A 24,375-nucleotide genomic window follows, 5' to 3' on the forward strand; every position below is an offset into this window, starting at 1 on the left:
AGAATAGAGGTGCTTCTGATACCAAGATACTTGATGCCAGGGCTCTGGGTACTGACACATCTGGTGTCAAGGTCGGCATCAAAGGGTCAGTATTGAGAGATATGCGATCCATAGAATTAGAGATGTTCTTTCATTTAAACAAACAAATCACTCTAATTGTCACCACCAGAGGCAGCACCATGTAGCAAAAGTATTATAGGCATGGCTGGTAGCCCCACCTATTACTGGGATTGTCTGACACTTCCCATTATAACACCCTGTTAGCAGTTGCTTAGAACTTTACCAAACCTAAACTAATCAGGCTACAATTTTCCATACCACCTGTCTGCATCAGGCTAAACTGTTCTGGAAAATGTCAGCAAAAACAATTCAGCCAGTTCCAAGAACTAGGCTAAGGAAAAATAAATGGTTTTGCAATGTGAAAAAAATTCTGGTGACCTTTTCTTTGGGAAGTTCTAACATCCCCAAGGACCTGTACAACCTTAAGTCATTCCCCTTGTTTGTATGCATTATGGTACGGTCTTTAGTTACATTATCACATACCATTTTTTCCTGAGGACCCCTGCCTCATTCAGTGAACAAGGTGGATCTGCTCTGGGGTTGAATCAGGGCTGTGTAGTAAAGTGTCATTTGGTGCGGAAGTTGGAAGGTGCGTAGGACAGCTGGTTGGAATTTTTTTGATGGAATGGATTTTTCCATCAGAAAATGTTGATTCATCAACATCAAAATGTTTTGAAGGAATGTGACAAGTTAGACTAAATTCCAGTGGAAACCAGGCAGATTTCTAAACCTGCCTGGTCTTCTCCCTACTTGCTGGCTCCTAAGTAGTGCACGTTCCTGAATCCATGGCAGCCCAGGGGGCGTTGCCTCAGAGCTGGAGTTCCCAGGGCTTCCATGATCCCTGAGCTTCCTGACTCCCAGGACTCCTGACAGCTCAGGGAGCCTCAGGGAACACATCAAAGATGTCAAAACAAAATGTTATTTTGACTGTTTCTAAACAAAATTATTGGAATTCCCATTCCACAGAAATTTCAAACTTTCATTCTTTTTTGGAATATTTTTTAAATATCAGAACTTTCCTCAGAGGAGAAATGCTGGTTTCTAGCCAGCTCTAGTCTGTAGAGAATGAAGCTTGGGAATCCAGGAAGAGAAGAAAACAGTCTCATGGCAAAGGTAGTGGAATGCTGCCCTGGAGAACTGCATTCTGTCCCTGCTTCTACCAAAGACTTCTTATGTAATGCCAGGTAACCACTTATACCAAACTATTAAGTGTGTGTTCCTCATTTTCTGGGTACCTGACTTGAGACTCTGGAATCTGATTTATAGAAGTGCTGAGCACTCACAGCTGAAACTGGTATATGCTATATAATGCCAATTATTCCTCTCCTCATGGGAGTGTTGTGAATTCTTGTGAAGCACTCAGAAATTACAATGATGTGTGCCATAGCAATTATGTTCAGAGCAGATCTTGAAGAGTATACAGTAAATAAGTAGTGATGCCACACACTGACCAATGAAGAGAAAACAAAATATTGAATAGCTGCTCATTATGTGAACACCATCCATTCTGTGCAATGAATGAGGCAGGGACCTGTGGAAAACACAATCATGTAAGCACCAGAATGCATATGCACAAAGGGACTAAATTAAGGTTTCATATGCAACCTTAAAACTGGCATATCAAAACTTCTGAGTGCTTGACATTGTAATTACAGGTTTCAGAGTTAATTACAATAATCTTCTTTTAACACAGTTTTTGCAATATATAAGAACATAAGAATGGCCATACTGGGTCAGACCAAAGGTCCATCTAGCCCAGTATCCTGTCTTCCGACAGTGGCCAATGTCAGGTGCCTCAGAGGGAATGAACAGAACAGGTAATCATGAGGTGATCCAGTCCCTGTTGCTCATTCCCAGCTTTTGGCAAACAGAGGCTAGGGACACCATCCCTGCCCAACCTGGTTAATAGCCATTGATGGACCTATTCATCATGAATTTATCTAGTTCTTTTTTGAACCCTGTTATAGTCTTGGCCTTCACAACATCCTCTGGCTAAGAGTTCCATGGGTTGACTGTGCATTGTGTGAAGAAATACTTCCTTTTGTTTGTTTTAAACCTGCTGCCTATTAATTTCTTTTAGTGAGCCCATACACATATATGTGTGTGTGTGTTAAGTACAGCCATATTTATATTTGTTCCTGAAAAATAGACTGATTATATACTGATAATGTACAATAATGCAGCGTTCAGACTTTGTAATGTGAAATGGGGAAAGGGGTTAAAGTCTTTTGTGGAATGCTTGAAGAGTATCATCCCCAGTAAATTATTTAGAATACTTAAAAAGAAAGGGAGTACTTGTGGCACCTTAGAGACTAACAAATTTATTTGAGCATAAGCTTTCATGAGCTACAGCTCACTTCATCCGATGCATTCAGTGGAAAATACAGTGGGGAGATTTATATACATAGAGAACATGAAACAATGGGTGTTACCATCACTTTTGTTACAGTGTGTATGGTAACACCCATTGTTTCATGTTCTCTGTGTATATAAATCTCCCCACTGTATTTTCCACTGAATGCATCCGATGAAGTGAGCTGTAGCTCATGAAACTTATGCTCAAATAAATTTGTTAGTCTCTAAGGTGCCACAAGTACTCCTTTTCTTTTTGCAGATGAGAATACTTAATGATTGTTGAAATCTTGGCCATTCCAAACATTTAAAAAATGCTTTCCAGAAGATTTCAGAGTCTCAGGTATAATCTCTGGTGGAGATGATGTGGCACTATCCACAGAGGGCGACTCCATCAGAGATATGATAAATTATCTAAATCCCTCCCTTTGATTTTAGAGTGGCACATCACTGTCTTTAACTACTGTTGGATGCTGTATCTCATCTGACATGAACAGTCTGGAAATGCCACTCCCATTGGCTATTATTGCTGTTACAGTCCTAGAAAACATTTTAAATGCAAAGAAAAAATAAAGTGAATAGAATTTTACATAGGTGAAATTTTAAAATATGTCATTCTAACAATTAAAGACCCATATGATATTCAGAGCTTCATTTATTAGCATTCCACTAAGTTCATAGCACTCTTTATGAAATATCTTTTTTAACCATATATTCAAAGTAAATTGATCTGTTGAATTATTAATACTATAGTTTCTCACCTGTTGTTGTCTACATAACGTATCAGCATTGGATAGAAGGCATAGAGGTCTCGGCAAAGAACTGCAAACTCATCTAGAATGAGTAGCTCTGCTTCTTGGGTATCACTTTTACTGTCTGCTCTTAGTTGCTCCTCCTCCATTACTATCTTTATAGCTTTCTTCTTTAGTTTCTCCAGAGTTGGAATAAAGTGGGTTTTCAACAGATCAGGCCTGGCTTTGCTGATGATAGGTTGAGCATAAACTGCACATTTAAAGAAAAAAGTAATTCCCAATTAATTTAATCTTGTTAATGCTAATGCTTTTTATTTCTATAGCACTTTTTCATCCAGTGATCTTGGAGCATCTTATACCCATTAAGAAAGCATCACTGTAACCTTGTGAGGTAGTTGTTATATAGAGAGTGATAACAACAAATAACTGGGAATCTGGAATGCATAAATTATAATCCTAGATTTGTTACCTAATTCAATTATGGCTTTTGGTAAATCACACCTCTCTGACTCAAACTATCAAATTTGTGTAAAATTGGAGTTATAATACAAATACTTTTCTGTCAGAAATATTGTGAAGTTCAGTTTGATAGCATGTATAAAGTAACCTGAACATGAAAAAAGCCGTCGACGTGCTAAGCATTATTGTTATTTCATCACCTTCACAGATGGGAAACAGAGAGGATAAACTTGCTCAAGGTCACAGAGCTAGTTCATAGAAGAATTATCAACATAACGCAGGTCTCTTGAGCTTCTAAAGACCATGCTGTAAACACTACATAATACTCCCTCCTTAAGTGAATATAGGGCCAGATCTTGTGAGCACTGGGCTTTCTGATCAGTTGGCAAAGTTCTTATTGATTTCAATGGAGTTTCCCATGGTGTGTGAAAGGGAGTGAATTATTCACAGAACTGCTTGGAAGGAAGCATCTCTAGAGCTGAAAGGATACTTAACCCTTCTGACAAAATTTCTATACAATTTAATAGAAAATTATAATCTTTTGCAGGCTTTCTGAATCATTTAATGGATTTGAAAATTATACCCCTATATTCTATAAAATGATTAAAAAATCCTAAAGAAAGCATAACATTCTCTTTTAAATTCTATAGAATTTAGAGTAATTTCTATAAATATATACTAAATTCTTTGGGACTTTTCTGCAAAGTCAGTCTTTCTGGTTATTCAATACGTGACCATATCAGTAGAGATGTCAACTAGAGCACCTTGATGTGGCATGGTCATCTGGAACGTAGACTTCTAATTGGATTCTTCACACCATATTTATTTTGTGGCCCTTTTCCTCACACTTTTTGTGTTTTTGCCTTGCTAGGCTATCAGCAATTTGATTCATGTACTATATCTTCCTATATTTGTGCGTGGCACTAGGCACATTTTTGATGGCACCAAATATATGTAAATAAAACCTTTTTAAAATCAAAACTGCTTCCGCCTAATAATATTTATATTATTTGTAACAACATAATATTCTGAATTTCTTCTTGTTATTAGCTATTACATATCACTACGTAACAGTAAAGTAAATGGTAGTAAACAAATTAAATACTACTACGTCTATGGTCATAGCAAATAGTTAGATGCAATTAAACTTAAAAAATTATATTTAGTATAGCTACCTGCAATTCTCTTCATCCAAGATGCTTCATCTATTCCCAGGTTGTTGTTGATGATTTTCAGAATGTTTCCCAGAATGATGCTGAGTTGCTCAGAGGTTACCATTGTACAGCAGGGTCCAGCACTTTTAGGCATATTCTCAGACCCTCTTTCCCACCAGTACGATAAATAGTTGCATAGCATAGGTAAAGTAACCTCAATCACGTGGGGCATTTCAGTGTATCTGGCCCCAGACTCTGCTAAATCATTAATTTCCTTCATTAATCCATCTAGCTGAGGGATATCTGGACACATCTCTTCAACTGTATCTGGCATACCTAAAACTGCATATTAGGGTAGAAAACAATAATGTTTAATTTAAATATGGTATTTGTGTGTGTGTTTTCAAGGTCTAAATGTTTTAAAAACAAAGAATTAGGGGTTAAATAAAATAAGTAATTTAGGATTGAATCCTGCCCCTTCTGCTGTGCATGGCTGTGACAGGATTTGGGGGTTGAGAATGTGACCCTCCCAAATGCCACGATTTTACCAAGGTAGTACATTAGTCATTATAAAGTGGCTGTGGAGCTCTCTGAAAGCTAGATGGGATGATTCCGACCCCCATAGAGCTAGCTGGTGTCCAGCCCAGCTACATGGGCTAGGTGCAGGACTGAGGATTTAGACCATACTGCTGATCTAGCATGTTACGTTTTCAAAGTGCTGGACAAATAATAACTACTCACAACTCTCCTGTGAGTTAGTATACTATCATCCCCATTTTACAGTTGGGGAAACAGGCAAAGAGAGGTTAAGTGATATGCCCAGTGATTCAGTGTCACAGCTGAGATTAGAACTAACTTTTTCTTAGCTCCCAGACCCAATCTCCTTCACTAGATCATGCTGCCACTCTCCATGAAAAGATGAGATTAGTCAGTTACATTTCGGAGACAGAAACTTGAACTAAATAATAACAGCTGAATGTAACCAGTGAAAAAAATTAGTTTGTGGCTGAGAAACATGATCTGTATGTGTTTGTCACAGTGCAGCTTTCCCCTCTCCTGCTACTTTAACAGCCAATTCACCAACTGACCATCCAGCCTACTCCACTGCCGGACATGTCAGAACAACTTGCCTGTCCCCATTGCTACTTTTGTTAGATATAGCTGCCAGGTACAGAAGCTACAGGCAGTTGCTTTCATGATGGGTTTGTTTGATTTTGTTTGTTTTGGAAGGGTGTTGGTCTGAAGAGAAGGCAGAGCAATAGGGAATTGATGGATTTTTGTGGGAAACAGTCGGAATTGATTGACTTTATTTTGGCAGACAGCAAATGTCATATGTATCACTGACTGAGGTGAAGAGAGCCAGAGTGTGCCATGAGAGCCAGTCATGCTGCCAGGGATAATGGAGCCCTACAAATCATGTGGAACTAATCCTGTACTGTCAATCTGGCTAGGGATCCACATGGGTGGGGTCAGAGTCCATCACAGGTTCCCAACTACAATGGCACAAAAAATACTGATGAAGGCCACAATATGATTTCTTAATCCTGGATAAAAAAAACTTTATTTTCTGTTTATACAGGCAAATCTTTGCCCCCCTAATCCCCCAAACCCATTATGCCCTGGATGCACCAAACAGTGTCAGGCAAATGTATCTCTACTCAGATTTTGTAGTGCAGGTGTGCCCTTAGACTAATCCCTAAGTATAAAATTTTATAAAAAGAATCCAAATGCAATGTTCAGAAAAACAGGTAAGGGAAGCTGTGCCAGCCCAGCTTCAACCACAGTGTAGCAAGGGCCCAAATAGCAAGCAATGGAAGAGCAGGAGAGTTATTTACTCAACCACACTTTTATTTTTCTCATTGTTTAGATTTCTTCCCACTGTCTGAAGTGCAGCACATTATATTCTGAAGTACAGTACTTACTGGCTCTCTCTCTAGCAGTTTTTGTGTTGAAGACAGAGAGTGGGTTGTAACTGTTCAGAGAAGGTTCAAGGAATGCTACTGGAATGGCAGCTGCAAGGGATGCTAAGCACTCACCAAGTGCTGGACGCTGTCTGTAAGTGACAGATAATTAATGTGATTTCAAAGGAAAAATCTTTCTTAAAGTTCAGCATGCATTATACAGAGTTATCAATTTTTATTCTTATTTTATTTACCATTTTATCAAATTATGAATTAATTTGCCACTCTTGGGAAACTGGTTGTGTTTCTCACATGAATATACCTACAGTATATGATAATGCATGATAAGAAACAGGAAAATACAGCAGTATGAAAACCCAGTATAAATGCCACTTCACATTAAAAGTGAATAAACTGTTCTTCAAGTGTTTGTTGTCCTGAAGAAAAGGAATTTGATTATTATAATTTTAATCTCTTAATAAATTAGATTGCAAACCAAGGATTCTGAAATATTTCAGAATAGTATTGTGATACATAGGGTATTTGTTGAATAGCACCACCTCCTGATACATTTCTATAACAATCTTGATGTACATTACCGCATAAAAGTCAGCTAAACAGGAGTAAATCTGTTTGTAAGTAAAGCCTGCAATTACACTTGAAAGCAGCACTGGAGAAAGATGTTTTGTAAAGATCACACTTGCAGACAGTGGAGACAGCAAAATGATGCACTGTTGACAAAATGTGCAAATAAGTTTCCCTGTCCCTGTGAACAGGATATTTGTTTAGCTCTATGAGTAGTAAAGTCCCTTGTTATCCACCATAGAAAGGCTTGAGTTACATTACAAAAATAAGCCATACATGTTTGCAGCATAAAAATGGCAAAAAGGACCAGAGCTATAGAACATTTTACCTGTATCTATAGCTTTGTGCTGCCATTTCCTTTATTTAATTTGACTTCAGCTCCCTAGTCTTCCTTCCCCAACATACAGATGTGCTCACAGCACAGTCTTGCAGATGAGAAGATTTATTATTAGCTATTTCAGGTGTGCCATAAGATGACCCTCTTGAAAATATTTAGATATATATTTTTCTCTCAGTATATAAGAGAAAGAGACCAACTTCAAAAAACATTAAAGAATAAGCCAACATTAATGTGAATCACACTGACCTATCAAGAGTACCCAGGAGTGTAACCACTCAGCCTCACAAGGCCACACATGCTAGAAAGGCCTTCAGTAGACTAGCTAAAGCAATTAATTCCACCTTGTATTAAACTAAAAGTAGGATCATCCAGTACAAAGAATTCTGGGATGTTGTCACATTAAGCAAGTGAAATGCTATCAACAAATACAAGTAAGCTGAAGAAACATTTTACAATGACAGATACTGAATGAAGAAAATTAGCCCAACATCAAACATACATTTACTGAAATTATAGTGGTTAAGTAAAGAATTTATAACCAACATTTAATTAACAGTTTGCTGGTGATGCAAGGATGAGATTAATTAAAAGTAGCATGGCAGTTTGTTGAAATGACCAGGCATATGGCCCTTCTTGTATTGAGGCCAAGAAACTTGTTTCTAAGACAGACATGTGATATCAAGCTTAAAGGTTGAAAAATTATTTTTTCTGGAAGCCATCCATAGTCAAAATGAAGCTGTAATAGGTCTGATTACAAAACATGAAAAATCTCTTTCAAATATACATGCAGTATGTATTAGTGATTAGTGTTCTCATGCTGGCTTTGCTCTTCTGATGCATGGAGAAAATGCTTACATAGCATCAGAAGTCCATGTAGTTAGTTATCACATTTTAAATATTCAGCCTGCAACTACAGATGGACCATGAACTGTGCACACAAATGGCAGCACTTACATAAGCAATGGAAACCACCTTTGTGTGCACAAATACAAGTGAGGTTAAGGCCCCTCTGTAAATCTGATCCTTAATGTTAACTATCATCAGCAAATTCAGATAAAAACATGATTATCTAACATAAACATGTACCTACTCCATGTACAAAATTCATATTTCTGTAGACAACTAGGGACTTCTGTGCACAAATCTGGTAATTACATGTGCAAATATCCCTTAGTACAGATTTTGTGGCTGCAATTTAGGTACCCAGAGCTAAGTTCACTTCAGGGTTTGTGACAACTTCTGCTGGAGAGTCCTTGGGCAAAGAAGGGAGCAGAAGTGGCACAGGGCACCTGCCCCCTCTTGTATACCAGTGACACCACAGAAAACCAAATCAGCCTTACGATAAGTCTGTAAAATTCTCCATTATATATGATGTCATATCTGACTCAGGTCATTTCCAGTTTTCAACAGATTATATGTACTTGTTTATTTATTGCTCCTGCAGTATCTGTTTATCTTGAAGACATTTGTTCTCTGTCAGTTTTACCAGAAGCAAAGATCTGAAGATGTCTTTTATCATAATCTATGGGTGCAGGATGTTCAGATTAATGCTGAAATAAAATTTTTAAAACTCAGTAATTACATACTCTACAAATGGGAAACTCTGTTTCAATGCATGACATTAGGATAAATTGCCTCATAAAATCCAATAGCCATAAATATTAAAAGATACTGTCTGACTGGCATTTTGTGGACTACGTGAAATGAAGAGATTACCTTGTCCATTTACTAGCAAATGAGTGTTCATTCACAAAGCCCATCAGCATCACTACCAGGAATGTGTAAACTGCAAGAAAGCACCTAAGAGCCTTCCCTGAACCTTTACTCATTTTAAAGCATAAGAACATAAGAATGGCCATACTGGGTCAGACCAAAGGTCCATCCAGCCCAGTATCCTGTCTACTGACAGTGGCCAACGCCAGGTGCCCCAGAGGGAATGAACCTAACAGGTAATGATCAAGTGATCTCTCTCTTGCCATCTATCTCCACAACGCCGCAAACCAGCTGACTGCCACAGGCAAGAGGCAGGGGAGGGAGGGGGGAGGAGCAAGGTCGCAGCGTGCAGCCTCCTCCTCCCTCCCCTGCCTTCTGCCTGCAGCAGTCAGCTGGTTGGTGGCGTTCACGAGGGAGGGGGAGCCTGCGTGCTGCGTCCTCGCTCCTCCCCCATCCCTCCCGCTTCCTGAATGTTGCAAACCAGGGGGAAGGTGCTAATCTGCAGGGTCCGCCAGTGGGCAGGAGGCGCTGGGGGGAGGTGTAGGGGAGCTGATGCGGGGGCTGCCAGCCGTGTACAAAGCAGGTGGCCAAATGACATAGCGGAGCATTGTACAACTTTCAATGAACATGTTCTGTAATGGAGCAGGGACGTAAGATCGAAACAATGATAAGCTAGAGGATGTTAAATGGGGAGTTACTGTACTAAAATCCAGGTCTCCTACATCCTGGGAGAGTGATCTTACCCCTGGGCTAAAAATGATAAGAGTGTGAATGTAGTGGGGGAGGCTCCCCCACCACTACCCATCCTCCTCCTCTAGCTTGCGAAAGAAAAGGTTTAAATGCTTAACTCCAGGAGAGGATTCACAGCTGTGAATCCCAAGCTGCAACAGGTGCTTAAGCCCATTGGAGGCAGGGGGTTAGGCCACAGATCTCTCCTCAGAATTTCCTACTAAGTGAGCTGGCATTTGTGAATCCGATTCATAGAAGCCTAACTCTCTCCATGCAGTGTATTGTGAACCGGGGTGCTTAATTCATGGCTGTGAATTCCACTGGGTGTCAAGGCACCTAAAAGATAGGCACTGCCATGCTCAGCATTATAATGACTAAGTCCCTTTGTGGATCTAGCCCTTTGCTTACCCGCATTACCAGCCTACTGTATACACTTGCAGACTAAGTTTGCACTGAAGTTTTATGGTTGCATTCCTAGCAGAAAGAGAGGGAAAAGAAAAATAATCCAAGAGTGTATCCATCAGACTCTTTCTTTCTTGGTACATAACTAAGAACTTCTGAAAGATATTGTGAGAAATAATAGTAATCAGATTTTGATGTGCCATCTGTAAGTGTTCTGTGCCCTCCTTGAACTGCTATAGAATCTCATGTGACCCTGGAGTTGGAAGCAGCTTCTCTTTTCAGTATCCAAACCACAACAGAAACTGTCCTCTGTGCTGAAGTAGGTCAAGGTGTAAGAATGACATACCTCCTATTGCACACCTGGCAATATTAAAGAGAGAAGATTTTTTAAAAATCCCAAGACTGCAAAACCAAGCCTCATACACAATACTCATCAATGGAACCTTATTCCGAGACTACAAAAATACCAAAGCCTATTGTAGCAATGCAGTTTTATATACTGCAAACTGTATTTACCTTCCTGAACTAGAGAAGTGCTGAATTCTGAAAAGACAAAACCAGTAGCCTACAACATAGTTTCTTATTGCTTTTGTAAATGGGAAGATTTGCTATATGTTCACTACTCGTCTTATTAACTGAGATAATAGTGAAAATGACCAGTGGAAGCTTTTAGCTAAATGGAATCTGAGGAGAAACAGTGTAAGGTGGGTTACTTTTTCAAAAAGACATGCAACAATGTTAGAATCAATATATGCATTGTTTAATATTACTGAACAATAGCAGTACCATTAAAACTAAGTAAGGCAAGTCTAAGACAGCCACTGCTTTGCTATGTTTGTGACCTGACATCAGGGACTTTGACTTACCATCTGCTCTTCAACTGCCCACCAACAGATTGTAGTTTTTGGATTCAAGTTCCATTGAAGAATGTATAAAGTTATGCAAATCTATGTCCCTGATTTATTTGTTCTATTTCTCAGTGCAAGAAAAGATGGTGATTTTGTAATGGTTATTATGTAAACAATTGGCAATAAAAATGATCTTATGTAACTGGAAAACATGAAAAATGTTTATGTTGGTCTGAGTATTTTCTATAACACTATGTATGTGAGACTGTTCTCCTTTGACGCTTAATGGCGATTGACTTTTTCCAGAGAATTACTTCAGTAATTCTAGTATAAGGGAAAAGGAGGACTTGTGGCACATTAGAGACTAACAAATTTATTTGAGCATAAGCTTTCGTGAGCTACAGCTCACTTCAAGGGGTTATATAAGATCAACCTGTCTCTCTTCTTTTAAAAAAAATGCTTGGTATTTTTATATTGATTTATCACAGAGTACATGCAAACATTCCTGTTTGCCAAGTGAATTCACTGCAATAATAATAACCTATTTCTCTGAGATTTCTGCACCTGTTCTTTTCATCAGTATTTTCTGGGGGCAGGGAGGACTTTTTCCTGATGAATGTATGTACAAAAAATATATAGAATATATAGAAATACAAGAACAGAAAAAAATGGAAGAAAAAATCCAGGACAATTTTAAGATAAGGTCACTTTATCGCATAGTAAAAGCTTACAGTTGTTTTATTGCTAGGAAAGAAATGGAAAAGGCAGAAACAGAATACACATAAATAAAAAATACCCAGACATTCAAGACGTATATTTCTGTTTATATCCTTTTCATTCAAATTTGGCTTCTTTGTGATAAAGAACATAATGTATTACTATCAGAAACAGCAACCACAGAACATTTCATAATAGAAAGATTTATGTAGAATTCAAAAGTAGAATCCCAATCATATTTCACTGTGAAGAAATATTTTTTTAATTTAAAAAGCAAAATTGAAAAGAACCCAAATATGAACGCTGAAAATTTAGGATCATAGAATATCAGGGTTGGAAGGGACCTCAGGAGGTCATCTAGTCCAACCCCCTGCTCAAAGCAGGACCAATCCCCAAATAAATCATCCCAGCCAGGGCTTTGTCAAGCCTGATCTTAAAAACTTCTAAGGAAGGAGATTCCACCACCTGCTTAGGTAACGCATTCCAGTGTTTCACCACCCTCCTAGTGAAAAAGTTTTTCCAATATCTAACCTAAACCTCCCTCACTGCAACTTGAGACCATTACTCCTTGTTCTGTCATCTGCTACCACTGAGAGCAGTCTAGATCCATCCTCTTTAGAACCCCCCTTCAGGTAGTTGAAAGCAGCTATCAAATCCCCCGTCATTCTTTTCTTCCTCAGACTAAACAATCCCAGTTCCTCAGCCTTTCCTCATAAGTCATGTGTTAAATTAACATTCTTAAACAGATGAAAACTCTTACGACACCTTTGTTTCACCTTGCCCAAGGAAGAAAAACTGAGTCCATTTACAATAATGAGAGTAATAATAATAGTAAAATATAATAGTAACAAATATTTTAAAGGCAAAAGTAAGGAAAGTAATATCCTTAGCATGGAAGCTACTTTAATTATATCATATGACTGTCAGAAAGCATGCATTAAAATCACAAGATTCAAAAGATTCCACTCCCTCCCCCAGGCTCTTCCTACTCCCACTCCACCCCCTCTTCCCAAGTGCCTTCTGCACGCTGCTGAACAGCTGATTCGTGGTAGGCAGGAGGCACTTGTGTGGAGAGGGAGGCGCTGATCCGTGGGGCTGCCGGTGGGTGCTTAGCACCCACTATTTTTTTCCCGTGGGTCTTCCAGCCCCAGAGCATCCATGAAGTTGGCGCCTACATTCCCATCATCCTTGGTTCAAAGAAATAATTTGCTCTGTACAATTGCTCTTTTTACTTCTTAATAGTCCAGTGGACCCAGAGATTCTCTGGTTTAGTGGTTCTCAGATATTGAAATAATTTGGCTAATAATTTGAAATAAAATTCCTTGGTTATTTGCTACTAAAATTCCTCCTTAGTCCTCCTAAATTCTGTTTCGTGTTTTACCTGCATAGTTTGTACTCCCTTCCATTAGCTTCATTTGAACTGAATTTCCATTTATGAAAGGGATGGCTGTTTGGCTTGAATAATGGGACAGAGCAGGGCTGGGAAGAGGCGGGGTGGGGGCAGGGTGGGGGTAGGAAGAGAAGAAGTGGAGGTGGGAGCTTGGAGGAAGGGGTGGAGTGGTGGTGGGGCCTGGGGTGAAGAGGGGTTCGAGCACCCACAAAGAGCTGAGTAAGTTGGCACCTACGGATGGGGAGATAACTAACCAGAAATATTAGAGAAATAAAGATGCATAAAGATTAACTGTCAGAGACTGAAGTGTCAAATTTAGAGTCAGTGGAACAAATTTATAAAATAAAAATTAACAAGACATCAGGACCAGGGGTTGCTTAGGAAGAATCAAAGTAAGTTATAAACCCTCCTCAGTTAGAAGTTCTGTTAAGAAGAAATTTGCCATATTATATAATTACAACAGGGTTTCCTGCAGCATCTCTGAAGCATCTGGTTCTGGCTATAGTCATAAACAGGATGCTAGACCAGATGGACTACTGGTCTGATCAGGTACACCGATGTTTATGTTCCCATAGAAATAGTTCATTTTGTATTATTTCTGTATGTAAATATTATACTAACAAATGTGCCATTATTTTAATAAAAGTACACTTACCCTTTCTATTTATCATTCCAAACATTTCATTACTTGTACTAAAATCACTTACACTTATTACAGCTAACTAAGGTCCAGATTTTTAAAGGCATTTAGGTATCGCTCTGCTTAGCGTTGCAATGCCTAAATGATTTAGGAGCCTAAATATCATTTTCAAAAGGGAATTTAGGAGCCAAAATCCAATTGACAGTCTATGGTATTTAGATTCAGTTAGGCATTTCAATGCTGAGCAATGCCTAAATAGTTTTAAAAATCTGGGCCTATATCTTCACATTGAAACACCCCTCTTTTGTTAGATACACAGCAAGAAATATTATCTCTAGTTTCACAAAGGTATTAACCACTTTCATTCAATACCTTTCAACATAGATGTTCTTTCCAGTCCCAAGGGAATATAGGCTACAAAGAATTCTATAACATGAAACTTGCACATCACCCACTGAAAGGGAAAAAAAAAGAGTTGACATATTGTCATTACAATTTCATTGAAAAGTTACTCTTGAAAAATAGAAAACAATATATTTTTGCTCTATTATACAGTCTAACCAAATGCTGACTGAATGTTTATTTGTAAAGTACTTTTGGCCTGTCACTCTTGTGCTTATATATTATTTATTTTCAGTTTCTCTGGTAACTATCCAATGATTTATGCAACTCTCAAAACTTTGCAAATCATTATACACTCTTAAATTTATCAAATATATCTTAAATTCTCAAATAATCAAATTTCCAAGGCTTAATTTCCAATTAAACCGAAGCAGTCTACCTATGTCATCTGCAGGGGCCTGATCCAAAGCATTGTGGACTCAATGAGACTATTTCCACTGATTTCAGACCTTTACTCTCTATCTCCTTTACCTCTGTGCCATAATCTCCACAAATGCATAAAAGAAAAAATGGGGTTTGCAGATGGACATACTGCAAAACCTCAAGGGAAACACTTAGAGTAAATAGAACTGTTTACTTTTCCTTGCCACTCACTAGCATTTTTAAAATATACCTGAAAATCCCTATTTCTTATTCATAATATTTTAATTTTTAATATTTCAAACTAAGCAAGCATTCATTTAATAGGATACTTTCTCCAGCGTAAGGTGAAAACAGTACCATCTTCTTTTACTACAGAGCTTTGAGCATATCTTCAACTTCTTGCTCATTTTACTCCAACAAAATAAAAGTATGCAACAGAAGTTTCTGCAATACCTCATTTGCATTTTTTTAGGAAATGATGTCTGTATTATCCAACACATTAGAAAAGAGGAAGTTGAAGGGGAATTTTAAATTAACCTCCATGCTTGGAGAGGTATTGTGCATAAACAATTTTGCTTTCGGCACTTAAAATCTCTTATTTTTACATAGAGAATAAAAATAAAAAAAGCAAATCATCTCTTTAAACAAAACATATATTTCCAGTAGCCTAAAAGAATTTTGGCATTAACTGACCTGCTCTCAGTTATGCTAGATTTACAAAAATGTAATTCTAATGAAGTCAAATTTTTTAAAACCAAAATTCAATTAATTCCAGGCTTAACAGTGGTAATATGCCAAGGTAACTGAGCACAGACTTTGATCCAATGAACTCATACATTCACTATTAAAAGTCTTTTATGTTATTACCACAGAGTAAACCTTTAAAAATAAATGACAAAAATGAGAAGACTTACAAAGTAAATCAACACCAAACTGATGCTGCGCAATATGTTCAAAAATTGATGTCAATATAGGCAATAATGCCACTGTAGTATAGTTGATGTTCTGTGAGACACCTTTAATTTGTGTTCGTGAATGGGTAAATTTCCCAAGTTTAAGATTTTCTAAAGTCTTTTCCAGATCTTCAGCCGCATTTTCAAAGAATGCACGTAATCCAGCTTTAACCAACTCTGAGCCTGATTTCATGACGGTTCTACAAAATAATTTGGAAAAAATCTGAATTAAATTCCACACTTATTGTCAACATATTTTTATAAACAGAGATATATTTACTTGTTGGTTTAGTTTCTATGTATCTGAAATCAGTCTTTGAAGTTACACTGCTATGTCTCAGTGGAGTTTTGAATTATGACTGAAAAGGCTAGTTAAATGAGATATTGTTGTCCTAGGTGCTGATAAAAGACAACTAAGTGCATATTCCCCAAAAGAACTTGAACTTTAAAACTCCTCTGGGATGGGGGTTGTATGTGTGGAAGCCAAATGGCATTTTACATTCAGTTCATGGAGGTGAAGAAATGGAATGAACATGATGTATATACAGTGGTACAGACAACAAGAAAGCACAAAGCATCACATGCAAATGTTTTCACCAACCCCTTCCTAAATGTTGTAATCCCACAATCCATGACCCTACATCAAATGTGACAGAATGGCCTTCTGAGCATGCCTCACCATGCTTTTAATCAGCTGGTGTTGGAAAAACTCCTTATACATCAGGTACAAGATGTAGGACACCTAATCCTGCTCCCACTTTTATTGGTGCCACAGTAATCTGGCAGCCATGCACGGTGAGCTGAATTCCTGTAACACAGCATCCCCAACTAAGAAGGGCAGGCCACTCATACGCATTACAGTTCCACCCTCCTATCCCTTTGTGCATATCTTCAACTTCTTCCTGCATGCAGATATCCAGAGTGAGGGCCAATCACACCAGCCTCTTGCTCTGGTCAACAGGTGAAGTAACACAGCAGGTTAGTAGCTAAGCTGGGAATGTTATCCTGACTCCCAATCCACCACCTTTTCCACTAGCTACGCTGACTCTCATCAGTTCTAAATGTAACCACCTGCTACTGGAAAAATCATACAAGTTTTGCAACAAATATGTTAAAATTTTTTGTATATTACTTCAAATCAATCTTTAATAAAGTTTCTGAGAACCACCTTAAATATTCTAGTTATATAAATGGCAGTTTTTGTTGTTATTAATAAATCCTGTATTTCTATATTGCTTTTATTTCTTGATCCAGAGTACTTAATTAATTAAGCTTCACAATATGCTTGTGAGGTAAAGAAGAGATGTATGCACCACAATGTGCAGTCTCTTCTACCATACAATACAACACAACAGCTGTTTCAAAGTGAACAAGAACACTACAACCAAAGTACGGTAAGACATGAAAAAGAGTATTGTACCCAATGAACCCATTCAGTAAATGTAGACAGATAGAATGCGATCGCGCGTGTTTAGATTTGGTAAGGACAATGAGGCTACAGAAGAGTTACTTATCGTAAAGTAACCGGAGCTCTTCAAGATGTGTGGTCCCTACCTGTATTCCACTTGACATATGCGTGCACTCTACGCACCACAGACCAGAGAATATTTACTAGCAGTCCATTGTCCTGCAGCCCTCTCTCCTCCTTGTGCTCCAATCTGAGGGCATAAGGGGCAGTGTGGATTGACCACCGCTCCACATACCTTTCCACTGCCAATAGCCCAGAATAAGGTTCTTTAACAGAGGGGAAATAGAGTGGGTAGTGGAATAGGTAGGAATCACATAAAGAACTCCACTTACTGTAAGGTAAGTAATCCTCCCTTTCTTATTTGAGTGATGTTCCCTATGTGTGTTCCACTTGTGGTGACCCATAATCAGTATTCATTGAGGAGGAGGGTATGAGGAACCTTGCTTTACCACAAACTGGAGGACTGCTCTGCCAAAAGATGCATCTGCTGTAGAAGTTTGTACCAGAGCATAATGTCTCGCAAAGGTAGGGATGGAGCCTCATGTTGCTGCTCTGCAGATCTCTAGAAGACAGATGTTTCAAAGTGCGGAAACAGATGTAGCATGGGCTCCAGTCAAGTTGGCTCTCACTTTCTGAGGGGAGCGGTTGCCATCAGCTCATAACAAAGCAGGATGCTGGCCAAAATCCATTTGGATAGTCTTTGTGAGGTAGTAACTTCCCCTCTCATGTATACGGCAAAGGAAGGAAACAGCCTGGGAGATTTGCAGAAGAATTTCATCCTTTATAGGTAGAAGGCTAGAGTTTATGAATACCTAGTGTGACAAAGTTCCTCCTCTGCCTTGGTGAGTCCTGCACTTTTTGGCGGATTTGCTCACCTCAGAGGTTCACGGCAGCCCTCAGTTTGGCCGCTTCTGCTAGAGGCTCAAACCTGCCATTCACTCAGCTAACCTCATCACTAGCCAGCATGGGGAAAATGGAAAACAATCTCCACAGTCTCTGTGGTCCCACCTAGTGGGTCGGGGACAGGCCAGATCCCTTTCCAAATTAGACCTTCCCTTCTGGTGCTGCTCAGAGACCAGATCAACTCCTCCTGTATCCAATCAGGAGTTGGGGGGGATGGGGAGAACCCGGGCCCACCCTCTACACCAGGTTCCAGCCCAGGGCCTTGTGGGTAGCAGCTGTCTATGTCTCCTGTATCAGCTGTGTGACAGCTACAACTACAACTCCCTGGACTACTTCCCCATGGCCTCCCCTCAGCACCTTCTTTATCCTCAATGCAGGATCTTCCTCCTGAGGCCTGATCACGCTTGTACTCCTCAGTCCTCTAGAAGCACGCCTTCTCACTCCCTGCTCCTTGCACACCCCCCACTAACTGATGGGAGGTCCTTTTTAAACCAGGTGTCCTGATTAGTTTGCCTGCCATAATTGATTCTAGTATGTTCCTAATTGGCTCCAGGTGTCTTAATTAGCTTGCCTGTCTTAATTGGTTCTGGCAGGTTCCTGATTGCTCTAGTGCAGCACCTGCTCTGATCACTCAGGGAACAGAAAACTATTCATCCAGTGGCCAGTATATTTGCCTTCTACCAGACTCCTGTACCCCACTGGTCTGGGTCTGTCACATAAGAGAATGGAGCTTCTTTTCCTCTGATGGGGGAGGCTTCAAATATAAGACAGACAAGTGAATCATCTGGTTCAGATGGAATTCTAAGATTACTTTTGTGATGAATTTGAGGTGTAACCTCAAGAAAACTTTGTTCATATGGAAGACTATATAGGGAAAGTCAGTCATAAGAGAACACTGCTCACCTCTTCTGGCTGAGGTGACTGTAACCAGAAATGCAACTTTCACAGAAAGATGCATGAATGAACATGAGGCTAAAGGTTCAAATGGGGGTATTCATCAATGCTGACAGGACAAGATTGAGGTCCCATATCAGGTTTGGTTTCAGCACTGGAGAAAAGGTTCAGGACAGTTCCTTCAGAAGTCTTGCTCTCATAAAGCAGAATGTCTGCCTACCGGATGGGGGAAAGTGCTAATAGCTGCCAAACATACTTGCAAGAAGCTGATGGATAACCTTGACTTTTTTAGAGAAACGAAGTAGTTCAGAATAGTAGGGATCTCTGAAGATTTCGGAAGCATCTGACAATGCTGTCACCAGATAGAGAATCTTTTCCATTTTGCTGTGTAGCATTTCCTTATGGATCTTTCCTACTATTGCTAAGGATGGCTTGTAAATCCTCCATACATGACTTTTCCAGGTCCATCATTCATCCAAATATCATATTGTTAAATGGAGGTATGCTGGGTTGGAGAGTTGGATCCTGCCTCTGTCCTGAGTCAATAGCTCTGTTAATAGCCGAATATGGATGCACGGATGCAAGGACATCTGAAGAATGCTCAGGAGCCAGAATTGCCTGGGAAACCATGGTGCAATCAACAGCACTGATGTTCCATCCTGCCTGATTTTCCTTAGAACTCGAGGTAAAAGAGGGATGTGTGGAAATGAGTACCTCAGCTGTTCTGATCATTGAGCTAGAAATGCATTCCCCCTTTAACTGTGGCCCTAAGCTGCCTTGCAGCATTACGTCAGGCATTTATTGTTCTCTTGAGATGCAAAGAGATCCCATGATGGGAATCCCAACTGCTGAAAGCATCAATATGTGTAGTTTCTAGTCATGGTCTCTGGTGACGTCTGCTGAGTCTGTTTACCAATGTGTGGTGCAACCATGGAAAGCACACTGCAGAGAAGGTGATCTGGTGACAAATGCACCAGTTTTAGAGATTGACTATTTCTATGCAAAGGAGGGTGGCCCTTGCTCTCCCTGTTCTGCTGACATAATAAACTGTTGTCATGTTGTATGACATGGTCTGAATGTGCAAGATTCAAATAAATGGAATCATTTTCAGGCTTCATATATTGAATGCAGCTCCTGAAGGATTACGTGCAACTGGGATTCTTGGTGGTCCAGGTACCCTGTTCAATGTGTTCATTGAGGTGGGCTCCCCCTCTTAGTAAGGAGTTATCTGTAATCATTATTTTTATGGGTGAAAGAGGGACAAAGGACACTCCCATGCATACTGTCTCCCTGTTTTCCCATAAGTCAGAACTCTGGGGGAGTGAGATGGGGTGTTCACCCCATACTTGCTCTGAAAGGGTTAATGAAGACAAAGAAGGGGACTAATTAACCCAGCAGACCATAGCTGAGAGGAAATCAGGTGGGTATATAATCCTGGGACTGAGTGAGGGAGCCCAGCTGGGGAGGGATGAGCTGGGCTGGGGTTATGAAGACAGGAAATTGGCAACAGAAAAGGGGACTGCTGGGAAAATCTGCAGTCACACCCTGGGAGAAGGGAGGTGCATTTGGGCCAGCAAACCCAGAGAGAAAGGAAGCCAGAGAGGGAGGACAGGGCTCAGGGAAAGGCAATAAGGTCTAGAAGGGAACAGGCCTTGACTGCTGACTAGAGGGTCCCTGAGCAAGAACCTGGAGTAAAGTGTGGGCCTGGGTTCCTCTGCCAGCCACTGACAGAGTGGCACTATGAATAAGTGAATGGGAAGACTGCCTAGGACTGCTGGTGAGGAAAGACGCTCATTTGCTGGAAGGTGAATCCATTTAGTGACTTGGTCAGAGGGCTGAATCACAAAGAGGCTACGGCAGCTCGTCGAGCAAGGGAGGGGGCGCAGATCCAGAGAGAGAGAGGAGGGGCAGTGAATAGCTGTGGGAAGGGGCATTGACCTTGTGAGCTATTCCCCAGAATGAGCAGGAGGAGGCACCATCGTAGAGGTGAATGGAGCACCCCGCCACAGGGAGTGAGATCATTCTGTCCAGACTGTGCTTTCTTGGCATGTAGACTGTCCATAACCAAGCGTGTAGACATCAAAATCAAAGTTTTGCAATAAGTACACAAAGCCATGTACCCTAAGAAGGTGAGACTAGTCTGAATTGCTGTCTGGGGGTAAGTGCAGAAGATAAGTGATGAGGTCTTTCATACACTAGAATTTGTCCCAAGGAAGGTAACCTTTGGCTCTGATTGAATGTAGGGGTGCTCCAACAAAGTCTATAGTCTGAGTGGGAGCTAAAACTGATTTTGCTATGTTTACTTGGAGCCCTAAGGATTGTAGTAGTCTGTGCAGGGGCAGAGTTGTCATCCATACTTCTTGATATGATTTCCCTGGGATCAGCCAGCTGTCGAGGTAGGGGAACACTGATGAATCCTCATGATGCCTGTGAGCTGTCACTATTGACAACACCTTAATGAATACCCTCGGTGCCATCAAGAGGCTGAAGGGGAGCACTCTGTATTGGTAATGGTCTAGGCCTAAGGTGAATCTCAGGAATCTCTTGTGTATGGAGTGGATCTCTATGTGGAAATAAGTGTCCTTTACATCAAGAGCTGTGAACCAGTCACCCTTGCTTAGCGAGGGGATTATACAGGCCAGGGTGATCATTCTGAAACTCAGGTGGTGGATGAAGATGTTCAGCTGTCTGAAATTTAGCATGGGCCTCCAGCACCCTTTCTTCTTGGAAATGAGAAAATATCTTGAGTAAAATCCTTTCCCTCTATGTTTAAGAGGTACTGGTTCTATGATTTCCAGATGGAACAGAAAGTCTACTTCTTGTCTGAGCATCTTCTTGTGAGAGGGGTCTCTAAAAGGGAGGAGGAAGGATTCTTTTTGTGTGGGGAATGAGAGAGAAACTATTCTAGAATGGTGGTGATTATCTCCAGAATTCATCTGTCTGATATTGTATAGTTTCATGCTGGGAAAAATGAGTGAGGCAAATGGTGTGTAGGAGTCTTGAATAAATAAATGTGTCAGGGGGACTGATTTGTAACTGTCGAAAGTCCCATCAAAAGGATTTCTTGGTGGGAGGCTGGCACTGGAAGGAGAATGTAGGGGGTTGTTGTGTTTACTGCACTACATTCTCTGGTGTTTCCTAGGCAGCTTGTAGGTCCTTTGATGGCAGAATGGTCGAGGGGCTGTTCATTGTCCATAAGCCTGAGTCTTGAGGTATTTCCTTTGTGGTGCTGGAGCACAGATATCTAGTGAGCAAAGAGTTGTTCTTGAGTTTTTGCGGGAATATAGCGATTCATCTGACTTCTCCCTCAATAGGTTATTTCCCTCAAAAGTCAGATCCTCCACAGTGGATAGGACTTCTTTGGGAAATCTGGAAGATTGGAGCCATGAAGCTCATCTTATGACTATGGAAGTTGCCATCGAGGATGAGGCTATATCTACTTCATCCACTGAAGCCTGGAGGGCCAATCTAGCAATTTTCCTTCATCAATAATTATTTGGAAATAAAGTCTATCTTTTTGAGGGAGTTTGTTGTTGATTTTAGAGAACTTATTGTAATTAATAAAATCATGTTTTGATATTAAATCTTGGTAGTTTGCTATGTGGAACTGCGAGCTTGCCAAAGACAAATTTTCTCCCAAAGAGATCTAAACATTTGGCCTCCTTATCAAGCGGTGCAGATTTGGGGTGGTGTTGCTTGTTTCTTTTGGTGATAGCTTGCAGCAGTAAAGTTTGGAGTGAGATGTGACAGTAAGTATTCTGCCCCCTTCCAGGGAATGAAATGTTTCTCCTCCATTCTCTTTGGAGTGGGAGCACAAATAGCAGACTATCTTAGCCCATTCTAAGATGGTCTCATTAATTCAGAGTGCCATTTTACTGGGACCAGCACTCTGAAGGATATCTAGGAGTTTATGAGGGTGTTCTGTACTTCTCCAAGGGGATCTGAAGCATGTTTGTGATTCTCCTCAGGAGATCCTGTAACTGCCTGTAGTCATCAGGTGGTAATGGTGGGGATGGCATGACCACTTTATCATGAGGATGGTAACCTCTCAGGGGTGAGTGGTTCTGTGTGATCAGGTTGTTCCTCCTCCTCAGAGGGTTGAGGCTCTTTCTTGTGTGTGGAAGCCTATCTAGATTCCCAAAGTGAGCTCATTGATTCGGGATGTCTCATATACAGATCCCAGGGACCCCAGTAAAGCCAGTACAAACAGTCATAGGGGAAATGAAGGGGTCCCCATGGAGAAGGTCACCAATAGTCCAGAGTTGGGTAGTTTGTCCTATGAGAGAGGGAAAGTGCCCAAAAGACCTTAGAGCCTCTGTCAGGGCAGATCCCATGTCTTGACAGGGGTGGTGAAATTCTCCCACTGATTCTGGACTCATCAGAGGAAAAAGAAGCTTCTAAATTGATGCGCAATACTGTTGGTACTGAAGGTTTTATTATACTTCAACTGGTCAATGGTAATGGTGAGTGGAGAACAGCAGGTATAGTAACCTCCATGGTGAGCGCTGGATCAAATAATATTGGTTCTTCTAGGTCTGCACAGATAGTAAGGTTTTCTGGTAGAGTCTGTCTAGACTGTGATGCTGGACAATGGACTGGGCTTCTTTCCTTTGGAAGTGTAGCTGGTGTCAACTTCAGACAGGAAACAGTCTCCTGTACTGACGACTCCTCCTCTCTCAGCGTCAGCTTCGTCATTGTAGGAGGGTTATGCTGCTTTCTTTCCCTTGCTGGTACTCAGGATGGTCTGGCCCCCTTCAGCTAAGGATGGGTTCAGGTCACTTTTGCCACTTGGTGCCAAGAAACCAGTACTGTGCTCCTTGTGAACTCCTAACATCTCTAAGCTGGGATACTGTCTCATATGACTTAAGGGGGTGACAGAAAGGAGATCCTCTTTTTGAATGAGGACTTGGAGGGGGATTTCTCAGGTTTCTTGTGAGAGTGTTTTCCCTTACACTCCTTGTCTCTCTGTCTGGAAGAGTCTTTAGCCCTGATTATTGCCAGAGCCAGAGACCAGGATACTGGGGGCAGAATCTAATGGGGGGCCAGGATCAGACCGAAGTCTCACTGTGCAGTCCATCAGGAATTCTAAACCTGAACTTATGAGCATGATGGGTTCAACTAGGAAAGGATCAGCATATATTGAACTTGAAGGTGATATGAGCTCACTGAAGCAACAGAGGCATGTGTCATAAAAGTCGCTGATTGGAAAAACCTGGCAGCAGGCTATGCAGAGCTTGAATCCTGGGATCCTGGACAAACTAGGCACCCTGTGCAGGGCAGTGACCAGGTTGGGGAAGACCTCTAAGCCTTAAAATCTGCTAAACTACTCTAATTAGAAACGATCTAAAAC

At 40.5% G+C, this 24,375-nt stretch overlaps 1 protein-coding gene across 16 annotated transcripts in view; it reads right to left on the reverse strand.

Moving 5' to 3' along the window:
* The window catches only part of RYR3 (ryanodine receptor 3), a 581,477-nt gene that overhangs the window by 139,042 nt on the left and 418,060 nt on the right, over positions 1-24,375 (reverse strand). For all 16 annotated transcript variants that reach the window (XR_012159473.1, XR_012159474.1, XM_073348839.1 and 13 more), the window contains 5 exons: positions 15,722-15,960; positions 14,415-14,496; positions 6,700-6,830; positions 4,799-5,119; positions 3,174-3,414 (listed from right to left, as the gene is read on the reverse strand). Coding sequence is in view for 14 of the 16 variants with exons in the window: in XM_073348839.1 (XP_073204940.1) it covers positions 3,174-3,414; positions 4,799-5,119; positions 6,700-6,830; positions 14,415-14,496; positions 15,722-15,960 (1,014 nt within the window). In the remaining 2 variants the exon portion in view is untranslated. The remainder of the gene's footprint in view (positions 1-3,173; positions 3,415-4,798; positions 5,120-6,699; positions 6,831-14,414; positions 14,497-15,721; positions 15,961-24,375) is intronic.

Source organism: Lepidochelys kempii, chromosome 6, assembly GCF_965140265.1.
Source record: "Lepidochelys kempii isolate rLepKem1 chromosome 6, rLepKem1.hap2, whole genome shotgun sequence".
Taxonomy (NCBI): domain Eukaryota; kingdom Metazoa; phylum Chordata; order Testudines; family Cheloniidae; genus Lepidochelys; species Lepidochelys kempii.